At 35.8% G+C, this 17,159-nt stretch overlaps 1 protein-coding gene across 1 annotated transcript; it reads right to left on the bottom strand.

Annotated features, from left to right (window-relative positions):
* Positions 1–4,664: 4,664 nt before the first annotated feature.
* ABCE1 (ATP binding cassette subfamily E member 1) lies at positions 4,665–16,871 on the bottom strand. Its single transcript, XM_026454133.1, is given in 10 exon segments — positions 4,665–6,296; positions 8,772–8,883; positions 10,259–10,381; positions 10,502–10,644; positions 10,728–10,838; positions 12,481–12,539; positions 12,639–12,665; positions 12,668–12,698; positions 14,025–14,246; positions 16,748–16,871. Coding segments are annotated over 9 exon segments (657 nt in total). The 5' UTR covers positions 14,028–14,246; positions 16,748–16,871; the 3' UTR covers positions 4,665–6,248.
* Between the last annotated feature and the right edge of the window lie 288 nt (positions 16,872–17,159).

Consider the following 17,159-nt stretch of genomic DNA (forward strand, 5'->3'; position numbering starts at 1 on the left):
TGGTTCCAGGGTTAACCAGGTGTAATATAGCATGTAAATCTTAAGAATTTTTGTAAACTCCTTAAAATAAATGATTTCCATGACATTTTTCCAGCTAGAAGACAAATCTCCTACATGCAACTAAAAGCCATGTAGAATTTATAATCTATTAGGTACTGTAATTTCCCCTACTTTATATAATGAAACAGAGGCCAAGGTACTTGCTTAGGGTTATGCAACTAATAAGTGGTAGGACTTGTATTTGAGTCTAGTTTTAAGTGATTTTATAGCTAGTGCTACCATTTTTTTTCTGCAACGACTAAATGGGAATGTGCAGAATATCTAAGAATATGGATTAAATTGTTTTTTAATGGTTTTTACATTTAGCATTCAGTGATATTTATGTTGGCTAAAGGTGAAGTAAATTGAATGTTTTGAAAACAGTATACTTACTTTGTATAAAGTATACTTTATACTCTGAAAACTCAATTTCTTTTTTTTTTTGAGACGGAGTCTTGCTCTGCTGCCCAGGCTGGAGTGCAGTGGCCAGATCTCAGCTCACTGCAAGCTCCGCCTCCCGGGTTCACGCCATTCTCCTGTCTCAGCCTCCCGAGTAGCTGGGACTGCAGGCGCCCGCCTCATCGGCCCAGCTAGTTTTTTGTATTTTTTTTTTTTTTTAGTAGAGACGGGGTTTCACCGTATTAGCCAGGATGGTCTCGATCTCCTGACCTCGTGATCCACCCGTCTCGGCCTCCCAAAGTGCTGGGATTACAGGCTTGAGCCACCGCACCCGGCCAAAACTCAATTTCTTAAAGCTTGTTTTTCTTTATAAGAGTTACCAAAGAATATTATCAAGTCAATACTTGCTTACATACAACATGAACTTTGTTAATCTGGCTTCCTCAGGAAGCTGAACCTGAAACAAGAGCCTCTTTCAGTTCAAGTATTTGACAGAAAACTGAGTGATCTAGGGACAGGGTCAGCAAGCTGGGAAGGAGGATGAGCTATTTTAAAGATGATGAGAGTCAGCATGTGGAACTTTTATTTGAGACTGCTTTAGGAGCTGAGTAAAATATAGAACCTTGTGGGAAAGAGAGGAAGGAGAAAAAGGGGGAACATTACTTTCTTGGCAGTATGCCGTGGGTTTATCCATGGAGTCAATAGAGAAGCCAGTGTGGGAGCTGGTTAGTAAGAGGTGTGTTTGTGGCTGGATAGGGGGCTCTTGCAGAACTGGTCACGCCAGAAGTGAATGGGAGTGACCCAAATTCAGTCAATGGTCTCCAAAGTGTCTGATACAAAGGGCCTGCTTTTCACTTTGAATAATTAAACTTTCACTTATCTTTCAAAGACTTAGGTCTGGGACTAAGGCATAGTATGAGAATGTAAATAACTATGAAAGAGGAAGTTTAAACACAGCTTCCCTTCATAAACTTTTGCACCCTAACTTAATCTGTGAGTTCTTCATGAAACGTAGACCCCCAGAATAGTTTAATAGGGTTGAGTTTTCTAAGAAAAGCTACAGACATTGGTATAAACATTAGTTTTTGAAACTGATTTTTCTGTAATGAATTCATTAGAGAAACTGGGGCTTTAGAATACATAACATTCCTGTAATTATATTTTATTTTTCACATTTAGTAAAAAACATTATAAAGATGTTAATAATGGTAGGCCAGGCGCTGTGGTCCACACCTGTAATCCCAGCACTTTGGGAGGCCGAAGCGGGTGGATCACGAGGTCAGGAGCTCAAGACCAGCCTGACCAACATGGTGAAACTCCGTTCTCTACTAAAAATACGAAAATTAGCTGGGCGTGGTGGCACGTGCCTGTAATCCCAGCTGAGGCAGGAGAATCACTGGAACCTGGGAGGCGGAAGTTGCAGTAAGCCGAAATCATGCCACCGCACTCCAGCCTAGGCGACGGTGAGGCTCCGTCTAAAAAAAAAAAAAAAAAAAAAGAAAAGTAAATATAGATGAATGTGGTTCTTAAGGCCTCCTATCCCTATGAATATTCTTAACTGGCAGGTTAACTGATAACAAAATTCTATGTAGTAAGCCAATTTCTTTTTTAAAAAATGAGAACCTTGGCTTTGGACTAACGCTAAACTGCAATTTACCTATCTAGGGATATACTTGTTGCATCCTTCCAAACTAGTAGTAAAAGCATTTCAGTCCTTTATAGTTTTATAAGATACTTTTATAAATGGAGACAAGAAACCAGAAGCACAGACATAAAGTGACCACTGACGTGGGAGACCTATACTTAAGCACATGCAAGGTTGGGAGCTGGAACAAACATTTTCATTAAAGCCAGTCATCCCAGCAAAAAGGAGTGAAATTAAAAATTCCCAGACAAAAACTATCTTGGCCTGGGATCCAGTTTCTTAAAGGCAAAAAACAAAACAGCCACTGAAAATGTTACCACATTCATTTAGGTTTGAGGTCCTGAAAGTCACAAAAGTGGTTCTAGGGAGGTAACACACTTGGCTCCGGCGGCAGAAGGCAAATGGAGAGCCTCTGAAGGAAAAGACCTCAGCCAGGGAGGTTTCTTGATGGCAAACAGGAAACCACTGACTTAACTAGGTTTAAACAAATAGGGATTTCTCAAGAAAAGTGGAGAAGTGGCTGCTGGCGGTTGTGCAGTGTTTTGATGTCAGGAGTAAGATTTTTGTAGCTTGTTTTGCATTTCCCTTATATGTATCACCTTATGGGCATAAAATGCTTGCTCCATATACTACACCCTCAAGAAGCAGTACCAGATAATCATTTCCCTTTATTAGGAAAACGAGGTTTTCTTGAGATACTGTCTAAAAAACCGTCAGGAGGTTTCAATTTACTGGTTAGAACTCTTGCAGTTAGGTCATATGGCTTAACTGCAAGAGACTAGGTAAGTGTGGACGAGGATTTTCTATGTCTTAGACCAATTATGACCAACCATGTGGGACTGGGCATACTGTCTGCCTAACAAATTGGCAGAGGTGGTAGTGGTGGTGGTGAGTACAGGGCTGAGGAGAAATGGTATTTGCTACACAAAATCTCAGAATTTTCAGATACAGCCTCACTATCTGCTCACAAACTGAAACACTACAAAGGAAACCATCTTCCAAGAGCAACAGTCAGCACAGTATGCACCCAAGTTTAGACCTGCATGTATTAAGTGGACAGAGTAGAAAGGTTTTAAAAAATTAAAGGAGTGAAAAATTAAAGTAGAAGCTCTGGAACAACTACTGTCTTGGTATTTCTGCTTCTCTGGCCTTGCTTTAGCTCTTCAATTCCTACTTTCAGCATTTAAAAAACTAACTTCAATCTGGAAGGCACAGAAAGCTCATCACAATCAGCCTGTATCCATCATTTCCTTCCATTAATCTCTTAAAATGCCCATGTTCCTTTCTGCCTCTCACCAGACATGTATTTTGCTTTTCGTGGATTATCTCACTTCTCCTTTTAACTCAGTAAGATGGGTGCTGTTACTGTTTCCTGGGACCTAATAACTTTATGTAGTCCTTTCTGACATTCCAACCCAGAATGATTACTTTATCTCTGAACCACTCACTGAGTGCTCACAACAGACTAGGCACTGGGGTTAAGGACTTGACATACCTGTATCCAAGTATATTGATGAATATGAAGGAAATTACAGAACACAGCAGTTTTGTAGTCTTCCTACTTTCTCTGAGACATGCAGGTTCATTCCTTCAATACAGTAGGCCACTACATGCCAGACACCATGCTATACATACTGAGTGTTAAGACAGATACAAGACTGGACTTTAAAATGCTTGTAGACTAAAATTAGGTTAACCTAAATTGCAAAAAAAATAGTTGTAGCATCAATACACTGCCTTTAAGACTACATGAAGTGAACACAGAAAATAAGGATTATCCAATGACGATTTAAAAACCAATGGCTGGGCACAGTGGCTCATGCCTGTAACCGCAGTACGTTGGGAGGCCAAGGTGGGTGGATTACCTGAGGTTCAGTTCCAGACCAGCGTGGCCAACATGGTGAAACTCCGTCTCTACTAAAAATACAAAAATAGCTGGGCGTGGTGGCGGGTGCCTGTAATCCCAGCTACTGGGGAGGCTGAGGCAGAATTGCTTGAACCCAGGAGGCGGAGGTTGCAATGAGTGCAGATCGCATCATTGCACTCGAGCCTGGGTGACAGAGCAAGACTCCACCTCAAAAAAAAAAAAAAAGAAAAAAGCCTCAAGACAAAACACAATTTCAATGATTTTTAATCACATGCAAAATGTAAAATTCAAAGAGTATTATATTTGTATATATAAATGTTTTTTTCTATTAAATTGTCCTTGTCAAAAGCAATCTGTGTCTTGAGTATTCCTTTGTATATTTCGATATTCTGTATATTTTCACAAAAATGGTAGTATATAAACTGTTCCAATTTTTTGTTTTTTAAGTATTTGAGACTTTTTCCAATTAGGACATAATCAAGTAGTCTCATTCTTTTTGCTAACATCTGCACTGATGCTCTATGTAATACTGATTTTATAAACATTTTTCTTGTGTTAGCAATTGTAGGCCTTTCTATTGCTATGTAAAATTTTAAGATCCATATTTTAAATTTCATTTACATGAAAATACTTTTAATACATATTCTGTCATTAGCATTAAGTAGAACTGTGCTCTTGTTATATCACAAGTACTTTCTTTAAGACAATCCAGGATCAGTAAATAACAATAGCTTTTGCTTATTTTATTCAATATATTTGAAATAATAATTCACAAATTTAACCTATCCTTAAAAATAGGCATTATTTTAGTATAATCCCATTTGTGTACAAAACAAACCCTTTACATATACACACTTAGGTAAGTGCACAGAAAAAGGCATGAAAGAATATACATTATTAAATTCAAACGCTGGTAACCTTTGTGAGGGTAATAAAGGGAGATCATTTTTTTATTCCATTCTGTGTATCTGAATTTTTTACAACATGTATTTATGGGTTACTGAAATTATTTTTTAAAAGGCATAATGGGGTCCAGTTAAACCATACTTTCTAGCCATTATTTGCATATTAATCAAGACTTCCATTATTTCAAGTAGCTCTTAAAGTTTGTCAAGTACTTTCTAATTTCCCCTCAATTTTGCTTGCCCCAGTCATTTATTTAGTAAACACTCTTCCTCACTCATAATTCCAGTTTAGTCAGAAGTACAACTTAAAGTGGCTCCAGGCTCCAGGCAATCTTGTTCAAAATGCAGGAACTCAAGAAATTTAGATAGGCTTTTGGAACTAAAAAATGGTTTAGATAATGTGCTCTATATCCAAACTCAGAAATGAATATATGTGGTACCAAGGGATACTTTGTATTGCTATCTGGGGACTTTTGCATTAATGTTGCCTTTAGAGACATGGTTTATAATCCTGGGCTGCCCACCAGAAAAATCTGAGGAACTTAAAAAAAATACATAGATGCTTAGGCACCATCTTTAAAGATTTCGAGTCTGTAGTTGTAAGGGAAGCAAATATTCTTTAGAAATGCTTTTTCCTAAATCTCCATCAGTGGTTATATAAATATATGTGTATAAAAATGACATTACCTAGAGAATGACTGAATACAGAACCTTATGGAATGCAAAAACAAAAATTCAGAGTAAAGTTAGGGGTTTTTGGGGGGGAAGGGAACTGAACTGGTTTTTGCTAAACGTGTTTAAAAGCACCAAAAAGATTAAACACAATTAAAAAATACCTATTTTTACAGTGGTGTTTTGTAGTAGATAATCTTCCTCAGAAACCACATACTGATAGTGCAAAGACTGAAAACAAATAATAAACATAATCCTGATGTTTATTTATCAAATGTCAATCAGTGGAATCTTTGACCAGCTTTTAAAACAAGGGCAGTTTCATCACACTGGCATACTTGGCAAACCAGGTAAGTACAGAAACCCTTTTCAAGATTTAAAAAATGGAGCAACACTGGTCAGCATTTGGTACGTGAATATAATACACCTACTGAAAATCTTCCCATACATCATGAACACTTGGAGGTAATTTGTATAGCTTGAAATGTCTTCATTTTAGAACATTATGCACAAAAGGGCCTCATCAGGAACAGAAAAGTGGCATTTTCTGTGTTTCAACTACAATTTAGAACCCAACTGGCTTTTTATGTTATATTAAGTAAATTATACTTCAAGTTCCAGAGTATGTGGGGCATAAAATCCTGATTCAAGTTTTACATGACAAAAATTCTAGCAAATATTCCTTTTAATAAGTGGCTTAATCAATATCCTCAGAGTCAGTCTAATCATCCAGGAAAAAGTAGTTTCCACTCTTCTTTTGTTCTACATCCTAAAAAAGAAAACAGAAGCAACAAAAATCAGCAATTACCATTCTATAGGTAAAGGTACACTTTCACTGATGGTATTACTTAGCAGTGTTTACAACATAAGGGCCTGTACAACCCGTTCTGCACACACCATCTGTTTCTGGATATTCCTGGGTCCACTGCTCAAAGGAAAGATAACTACCTCTGCCCCATCCCTAATGCTAGAATGACTCACTTGCACCAACTCAAGCGAAGTCCCTTTATATAAGATGCCTTACATATATAAAATTTTGCTATGTATTATTTCTGGGAAAACTAATTCTGTTTTCATCAATGCAACTCTAATCTCCAGATCCAAAATGTAGCATACTGTCAGTCTGAGATCTGCCTATTACAGAAAATATATATGTGATTTTTTCCAATACTAGCCAGTAACAATCTCACCTACCTACTTGTTGCGCTGTTCTCTTATTAGGATTAAGGTATGACTATCTTAAAATGAGTAGGCATACAGAAATGATTAACTGATGGTGACTGAACCACCAGTCTATCTAAGAAAATGACAATACAAAGTGTCCTTAATGCTTCAGAAGAAATTCTTCTTTTCTACCCAATATGCTTTTCAAAACTGAGACAACTCTTCAATTTTATGTGAGAACTTACCATTTCTCTATCCTGGCCAAGAAGTAATATCAATCATTTAAAAACAAAATATATAATAAACGGTAAGGGCATCCAGACATACTGTTAGGTGCTTAAGAATACAATGACGTGCAAGATAACTTTGCCTCTGGCATTCCAAGAGCTCATGGTTTAGCAGCAAAGCTAGGACTTACAAATATGAACATAAATGCCACAGCAGAACTATGTATAACATACTTCTAAAGCTTTTAAGCATTAAGGATAGATATAGAGTGATAAAATGTAAACACTTTGAGGCACTGCAGATTTTAAACACAGAAATGATGGCCAGCACGGTGGCTCACGCCTGTAATCCCAGCACTTTGGGAGGCCAAGGCAGGTGGATCACGAGGTCAGGAGTTCAAGACCAGCATGGCCAAGATGGTGAAACTGTCTCTATTAAAAAAATACAAAAAATTAGTCAGGTGTGGTGGCGGGCACCTGTAATCCCAGCTACTCAGGAGGCTGAGGCAGAGAATTGCTTGAACTCAGGAGGCAGAGGTTGTAGCGAGCCGAGATCACTGCACTCCAGCCTGCGTGAGAGTGAGACTCTGTCTCAAAAAAACAAACAAAAAACAAACAACCCAAAAGAAAACCAAAACCAAAAAAACAACTCAGAAATGCTTTCAGAGTTCATTTACTTTGTTTCTGAGTGATGAAGATTTTTGCCTTTTAATAAACAAATACTGTATTTCACAGAGGAAATCAACTGTAGGGTGCACAACTGTGTACTACCAAGACAAAAAACATTGTCAACTAAGTCAACACAATGTTTTCCTCATCACAGGAGCTTGTTTAGACTTTTAAAATATACTTTCTTTTTTTGGGGGGGGGGTTGGGGAGACAGGGACAGAGACTCACCCTGTTGTCCAGGCTGGAGTACAGTGGCACTATCTTGGCTCACTGCAACCTCTACCTCCTGGGTTCAAGTGATTCTCCTGCCTCAGCCTCTTGAGTAGCCGGGATTACAGGTGCATGCCACCATGCCTGGCTAATTTTTTGTATTTTTAGTAGAGACGGGTTTTTCACCGTTAAAGTTAGCCAGGATGGTCTTGATCTCCTGACCTCATGATCCGCCCACCTTGGCCTCCCAAAGTTCTGGGATTACAGGCATGAGCCACCGCGCTCGGCCTAAAATATACCTTTCAATCATATATTGAAAAATATAACAGAAATTGGTTAAGGTATTCTTAAAAAATTCTTTGTTACAATGGTGAATTAGTGTAATCTTCCCCAAGACATTTTAAATGGTAATCAATATAGGTAGTACAACTGTGATACAGCTTAGAGACAACAGGAACAGCTCTGACCTCACACAGCAATGACAGCTATGTTACAACTGCTGCCTACTGCAGACTAAAGTATGCCATCGGGTCTTAAAATGTAAAAATCATAGGAATTTTAAAATAAAATATGGTGTTTTTCTGTTTTTGTTTTTATTTTTATTTTTTTAGATAGAGTCTCACTCTTTTGCCCAGGCTGGAGTACAGTGGGACGATCTCAGCTCACTATAACCGCCACCTCCCAGGTTCAAGCGATTCTCCTGTCTCAACCTCCCGAGTAGCTGGGATTACAGATGCCTGCCACCAGACTCGGCTAATTTTTGCATTTTTAGTAGAGATGGGGTTGCACCATGTTGGCCAGGTTGGTCTCAAACTCCTGACGTCAAATGATCTGCCTGCCTTGGCCTCGCGAAGCGCTCGAATACAGGCGTGAGTCACAGTGCCCAGCCATATGTTACTGATTTTTCAATAGCCTTTCAGTCGTTTATACTGAGATCAAAGTGATCCATGATTTAAGACAATTTTTCTACATACCTTAATTGAATTAAGTTTGTTTATTCGTGGCCTATAGTTGTTTGGATCTCTTCTGAAAGTAATTTCAAGCTGAGACAAAAATTTATTCATGCCAGCCAAAAGGGTTTGAGGACTAGAAGAAAAAAAAAAAAAATCAATTTTGATTAAATTTTACTTCAGAAATGTAACTACCTTTTGGGATGAAGGGTATTAAGAATTACTATTGCCTCAAATTCCCCAATCATAAATCATCTGGATAACAGTACAACACCATACTACAAATCCTATGTTCAGAAATGGCTTTGCTTGGACTATATAGTTTTCTTGGCTATAATATTTTTGTGCAAAACAACAAAAAAATTAACCTGGATTTCTAATCTGGTGAAAGAAACATTTAAGACGAAAGTACTACTTTAGAAAAACAGAAGATCATTAATAAGTAGATTACAGAATCTCAAATTGCACATTTTTAGGGGAGATGAGAATCTTAAAAAGTTATATTTATATGAAAAATTTGTTACTGGAGGTGATATGTCCTCCTAATAGTGGTTTTCAGTGATAACTCCTTTCTAAATTTCTATACTTCATCGTTTTTACCCAAGCTAGTTCTTAAATCATGCCAAATCACAACATACATGTGAAACATTTTAAAATTTTGTAAATAGGTGGGATATCATTAGATGAACAAATAAACATCATATATACTAAGAAATTTCCTTGGCTCTTCAAGAAATATGTAATTCTCAATTTATTTAAAAAAAAAAAAAAAGGAATTCAGGGAAGAAGCCCAGCAAAATACTTTTATTTCTTAGATGAATTATTAAAATGGCAACTTCATTCCTTGCTCTCTAATACCAGAAAACATGCTGAAACCACATGAAACTGCTGGTTTTGTAGGTGAAAACTGAACACCAGTAATTTCATTTAGCTCAATCTAATAATACAGGCTTTAGCACTAAAGGTAAAATGAATTTCTCATAACCTGATCTGATCTGAATGTTAGGCTTCTCTATATTGCAAGTGCTCCTAATCAGGCTAACAAGGAAAAATGAGAAGAGAAAAGGAAAAAGGTAAAACCATTTATTTTAACTCTGCTATAGATCAACACTAGATATCTGGGATCCACTGTGAGCTCAATCACTGTCAGTATCAGTTGAACAAATCAAGTATCCTCTTTGAATCTTGTTTTCTTTTTCTATCATGTATGAAAGCAATAGTTTTCAATCTTTTTTGGGAGATTCAAATAATAAAGCAAACAAAAGTTAAGCTGAAAGAAAAGGTGAGGGGCCCACAGCTTTTTATCTTCCTGGTGAAGGATTCTACACTGCAGCCTAAAAACTACTCTTTTACATGGTCCCATCCAGTCCCCAATACCAATGATCTCAGGAGTCACAGAATCAGGTCTAAAATTTCTAGCTTTCATTTTTTAAAAATTAAAGTCAGTGACTTTACTATTTATTGGAAAATTTAAAATGAATTACTTTGAACATATTAAAAAGTAATTTTACCTGTTTGCAACTGTGTTCTTAGATGGAACACCATCAAAAACGATGACACGGTCCGCTAGATAGGTGGCCATGATGAAGTCATGTTCCACAACAAAGGCTGTTTTTTTTGCATGGAGTATGAAACTAAAACACAATGATTTTGAAATCTTACAGCTTTATATCATAAAACATTCCACTGTTATATTAAGCACACTTGTAGGACAGTACATATAATCAAAATACTTCTATGAGCAAGATATTTACCGTTTGACAACTCGAGCTGCCATCAGTCTTTGCTCAGAATCCAAATATGCAGATGGTTCATCAATTAAATAGACATCAGCAGGTTTGCCCAAACAAAGGGCTAAAGCTACTCTCTGTAGTTCACCACCAGATAATGTCTGCACCTAATTGGAGGAGTTTAGCAAACCATGTGAAGGCATCCAAAATTCAAAATAATAATAAAATTTAAAAAATTACATTAAAGTACCTCTTGATCGATGATGTTTTCAATTTGCAAAGGCTTCATTACATCTGTCACAAATTGTGGATGAGTATAAGCATCTCTTATCTTTTCATGTAGTAACTGGCGAACACTTCCCTGTTTTTAATAGAAAAAAGTATTTAAATGATAAAATTTCACTACAGAACTCTATGAATCTTGACAAAGTTAAGCTTCAGAATAAAAGTATATCAATATTTCACCAACAGATATCAATGTGTATCCACCATCTATGACATGTTTTGAGATTTTCTATTCAAAACCCATCATATACAACAAGTAAAAAGGGATTTTGTTTTTCTTTTGAGACAGGGTCTTGCTCTATTGCCCAGGTATGCAATGGCATGATCAGGGCTCACTGCAGCCTCAACCTCCCAGGCTCAAGTGATCCTCCCACTTCAGCCTCTAGAGAAGTTGTAATTACAGGCATGTACCACCATGCTGAAGCAATTTTTTAAGTTTTTGTGGAGGCGGGATCTATGTTGGCCAGGCTGTTCTTAAACTCTTGGGCTCAAGTGACTCTCCTGCCTCAGCCTCCCCAAGTGCTGGGATGACATGCATGAGCTACCGTGCCCAGCCTGCAACAATCTTTTTTTTTTTTCCCACTCCACAGCCGCTGCAATAATAATCTTAAAATTAGAAAGTAATAAGCAAATAATGAATGTTTCAGGGGAAAAAACATTCGAGATTGGAAATTCCAAAGGTCAAAGTGGGTATCAAGCAACCTTAGGCAGTCAGTAAGAGAGAACACAAAATGCATGATAGTGTGTTAGGAATGAAGGGATGAATCCTAAGATGGCTTTTCCTTGCTGTTTCAGGATAAGGCTGAATTTTAGAATTTAAATCTAAGCTTATAGAGAGTATCAATGATAAAACTTTTATGATAAGCTAAGCCAAGTAGACAAAACATAAATTGAATGGTGAGGTACTGAGGAGTTCATTACAACACCTGCAAAAATCAAAGGAGGTTAACTTTAACATAATGGTTTCAAGGTTTATCCATACTGTGGAATTTGTTAATATTTCATTTCTTTTTATGGCTGAATAACTTAAAGACATCTGCTCATTTTTAATTGTAAGATTTCTTTATGTATGCTGGATACAAGTCCTTTAATAGATATATGATGTGCAAATGTTTCTCCCATCTTGTGGGTAGCCTTTTCATGTTCTTGCTGGTGTCACTTTGAAGCACAAAATACATTAGGTTTTTAATGATTTATTTAGCAAAAAGATGATATCTTTTTATGTTTTTATTTTTTTGAGACAGTCTCGCTCTGTCACCCAGGCTGGAGTGTAGTGGCGCAATCTCCGCTCACTGCAAGCTCTACCTCCCGGGTTCATGCCATTCTCCTGCCTCAGCCTTCTGAGTAGCTGGGACTACAGGTGCCCGCCACCATGCTCAGCTAATTTTTTGTATTTTTAGTAGAGACGGGGTTTCACCATGTTAAGCCAGGATGGTCTCCATTTCCTGACCTTGTGATCCGCTGGCCTAGGCCTTCCAAAGTGTTGGGATTACAGGCGTGAGTCACTGCGCCCGGCCAAATGTGACAAACATCTTTAAAGCACTTTCTTAGCAGTGGATATGAATCAAGGATTGGACTCTTAATACCTTTGTTAGAAACGACCAATAAAACTGCATAGAATCTAATTTGGAGAAAAATTTTAATACAGTAAAAGATAAAAGCTATAGGCATTATATACAAAATTTTCTTTAGTAACCATATAAAAAATAATAACTCACAGTTGATTTGGGACTAATTTTCTGTGGCTTATAACTGACATTTAGAACTGGTACTTCTCCTGCAAAATAATGAAATACATAAGACACTAAAAACTGCCCAGATCTTTAAAGTTGACTGTGTAGAACAGTGTAAAAAGACTCAACAATTACAACTGTACCTCCTTCATCAGGTTTAAGTCTTCCAGCAAGCATTCTGATAAATGTCGTTTTACCCGTTCCTGGCAACACAACATACGACAATTTGATCTGAAAGATGCTTGACATTTAAAGTAAAACACTATGTCCTATTTATTTATTTATTTTTTTTTTTGAGACGGAGTCTCGCTTTGTTGCCCAGGCTGGAGTGCAGTGGCCGGATCTCAGCTCACTGCAAGCTCCGCCTCCCGGGTTTACGCCATTCTCCCACCTCAGCCTCTGGAGTAGCTGGGACTACAGGCGCCCGCCACCTCGCCCGGCTAGTTTTTTGTATTTTTTAGTAGAAACGGGGTTTCACCGTGTTGGCCGGGATGGTCTCGATCTCCTGACCTCGTAATCCGCCCGTCTCGGCCTCCCAAAGTGCTGGGATTACAGGCTTGAGCCACCGCACCCGGCTCCTATTTAGTTTTAACTGAGAAATTTGTTTTAAAGATATACACTGACATTATTGAATTCTGAAGTTTATATAGAAAAATACTCAGTCTTTCATGGTTCACCTCTGAAGTGTCATTCTAAGCTAATTAAGAGGAATAAAGACTAGTCAAAGCTTATAATGACAATTTTAATAAATGGTATATCTATAAAGTTTAAATCCTGCAATAGTTTGAAAAGATTTACTTAGCTAAATTATGAGGGCACACAATTTATTAAGATAGTATAGACTATTTTGCGAAAAGATAACTGTAATCTTAAAGTTTACTTATATAAAATACTTAAATTAATTGCAATCCAATTCAAAATTCCCATTATCTAAACACTGATAACATTGTAGCAATCTTATATAAAATTTATCTTCTATAGTTTTGTAAGCTGTAAGATTACAATTCAAATAGTTCTTAAATCATGAAGACAGTATCACATATTTAGTAGTCAAATTCATCTTATACCTATACTTATAACAATTTATTATGAAATATTTGTTGGTAATACAATTATTTACAAAGATAGAGCGCTCTGAATTTAAAATAAAAAAAGTTCCACACTGAAGTGTATGAGGAAAATTTTTAAAGCTAGATTGTTTCTGAATCACCATTTATCCTTTCCTCCTTAGTCAATTTATAAGATTAATAACTGCCTTATTAATTTACATGTAAAAAACCAGCTGACAAAGAACACCTTATTTTCACTGGAGGTTATAAAACAAAATAAGAAATATTAACCTGATTGAATTACAGTGCAATTGAATTACACCATGCCAAAAAACTGTGAAAGTACACTAAGAAAATTATGGGTTTAAATAAAACTCCATATTCTAGCCCTATAACATATGATTCAAATCTTTCCACAAAATAGTTAAAACTAATTTACTAAACAGAAAGATTTTTACTTATAACAAAACGAAAACTTACCATTTTCCCCCAGCATCACCATAATTTCAGAATCTGTAAACTCTCCAGCTACAATCGCTAGCTCAAACTCTCCCATTTTTTTCTTCATTCCTGGATATTTATACATACACATCTTTTTAACTTCTTCTTCATTTGCTGTCTCAGCCACTTTAAAAACAAGCGATGCATCTCTGAATCTCAAGTTTTCTGTTGGAACGTAGCCATCCAAAAAAATGTTTATGCCTGTTGGGAAGAAAATTGTCAACAGGGAGAAATCATTAGAGTCAAAATCCTAAGCTCTCTTGGGAGCAATCTATAGATTATATACTCTAAATTTCTGTGGATTTTTGCTAACATGTTGGTCTGCATATAAAGAATTAACTTTTTTAAAAAACCATATTTAATGTAAGTTTAAATAATTCATGAATATATAGGCGTGTCCCCCCCAACCACATGAAATACATCTTCTCATTATCCTGTAATTATTTTTTCCCCCACGTTTTATGCAAAAGAGAGCACATGATGTCCTTTTTGCTTTATCTTTAAAGTGAAAATGACAAATACGTAAAAGTATTTTCAGATTGATATAATATTGATATAAAAGTTTGGGGGATAAATTTTTGAATATACAATTTGTAATCAGTATTCAATTTCACATGAGAGATAAGCACATATTTTGAGGTTATAACTTATTGCATAAAAAAAAATCCTGCAGGTTCATATGAAATTGAATATGAGCTAACTTCAGTTAACTTTTTTTTAATGGTTTCACTGTACAAAGATAATCACCATTATCTAAACAGATTTTAATAACTTAATCCAACATTGTATACCAGAGCCCTCTGTAATAAAATTTTAAGATCTACAATGGTAGACAAACTGAAATGAAAAGTATATTTGAGAAACAATGAATAATCCATATTTCAGTGTTTCCCATATTTAAGTGAAAAGAAAGCTGAAGCTTTTTGGAAGGTCTTGACGTTATTCATTTTGTTTGGAACTGAGAGATACATCATGCAGCCTGTATCCTCATCCTAGAACACAAGTGTTCAACACATCTTTGCTGACAGAACAAATGAACAGATTACATTTACTTTGCCGAAATCTGCTTGTTTTTTGATCTTAAACTATCTAAAACATATAAATGTGAAGTTAAAAAACTAAATTAAAAAATTACATAAAAACATAAACTCAATGGAACCTTAGCAGCCACTTAGTCCACATACCTAACTTATTTTGGAAAATAAAGGCTCAAAGAACTAAGTGACTTTGTTTAAAAAACACACAGCAAGTCAGTCTTTATAGTCCTACTTCAATGTTTGTCTTGTCAATTTAAAAATGAGTTCAAACTATAACCACCTTTACAGTTTACAGAAAGCTTTTAAATAATGCTGCACTGATTTCACTATATTAAAGGAACACAGAAAAACTAAAGTTTCTTAAGTTGTTTTAACAGATCAAGCACATTAAAAACCTTACTGGGTACCATTTACTAAATGGCACAGCCTTTAGACATGACATTTATAACTGGAGTTGTGAAGAATGACTGCCAAGTACCCATATTATTATCAACTTGATTCAAAGACTACCATATGGTATAGAGTAAGGTACTCAATACATATTTGTTAATTGACAAGAATAAAACATTAATAAATTGGTTCTGATGTCATCCCTTAGGACTACTGGCAAAAAAACTAGGTAACTTTGCAAATTTTTCTTTCAAGTATGCATCTATCTCAAATGTATAAGTAGGTAAGTTACAACAATTTCTTCCCCACATCTTAATATCTATGTACTTTTTATAAATTATAAAAACTCCCATCATCCTTTTATGAAAAGGATTATAATGCAAAATAAATTTACTTTTCCAAAAGAGCTTTTAGGTGTAAAAAAGATTCTTCCAAGATTGAAAAATAAAACAACAACCAAAAAACCTGCCACCACTTAGGGAACTACAGGCTACATGAATTTTTCTACTTCTAGGAGATGGTATTTTTTTCCTGCGTAAACAGCCCTTTTGTGTTCTGAATTGTCAGTTTAAGACAGGTGAGAGAAAAACAAAAAACAAAAACAAAAACACAAGGAAGCAGCAAAAGGAAAATGGGAAAGAAAAAAAGGAAAAGGTATGGAAGGCAGAGAGTACATTGGTACTTGTTTCAGGAGCCACTTAGTGGTAGGCTAGTTTCTGTTTTTGCTTAAATTGCACAGGTAAGGAGGAGACATGGAAGGGAGAGGCCAGGGAATCTGATTTTCTTGGAAGTACAAAGACTAAATAAAAATGTTAATATACTTACTAAACTATCTTATTAGGCTTTTAGATAGTCTTAGTTCCAAAAACGTATACATATTACAGATAAATTTAAAACATGAAAACAAGATGAATACTGAAAGCATTTTAAGACTTTCATTACTGGTATTGGCCTCTCAAAGTTAATTTGAAAATGATAAATACTACAGTAATACCGCAGAAGCCAAAATGCAGAAGACTTTTACTGTAGCCTCCCAACCCCCCACAAAAGTAACATTGCATTTCTACCCATCCCCAGGAGAAAATTCTCCAAAATGAAAAAAATATATTTTGTATAACAACTGATATAAACACTCTGCTCAGTGATTAAATTCCAAGGAACTAGAGTTTTGGATGATATCAGAGCAATGTAAAACTACTTAATATCAATAATGTAGTTTATAAGCATTAGAGAAGAAGAGAATACAGCATATGTGAAAAAAGTTTTTCAAGTTACCTTCTCTTACACTAAAAGGCATAGTGACAACTCCATAGGCGCTTGGTACACCATATAAACAGCAGATGAAGTCGGACAGATAGTCCAATACACTTAGATCATGTTCCACCACAATGATATATCTGAAAATCAAACCAGATTTTTATTTTTACATTTAACATAACATATATAATTAGTTAAAACTCTTACGTAACTATTTTTAATAGTTGTAAATTTCAGAAAAACAGATACATCTAATAAAATTTAAGCATAAAGACATATGAGGCAAAAGCCATAAAACATTTTCTTATCATTATCAATGCTCATATTTAAAAATGTTTTCCTGAACTAAAAGGAAGGAAAAAACCAGTCAATTTAAAAGTTTATTGATATATGAATTAAATGCATTCTGCTAATAAGAAACACATTTAGA

The sequence above is a fragment of the Piliocolobus tephrosceles genome, chromosome 3 (assembly GCF_002776525.5).
Source record: "Piliocolobus tephrosceles isolate RC106 chromosome 3, ASM277652v3, whole genome shotgun sequence".
NCBI classification, from domain to species: domain Eukaryota; kingdom Metazoa; phylum Chordata; class Mammalia; order Primates; family Cercopithecidae; genus Piliocolobus; species Piliocolobus tephrosceles.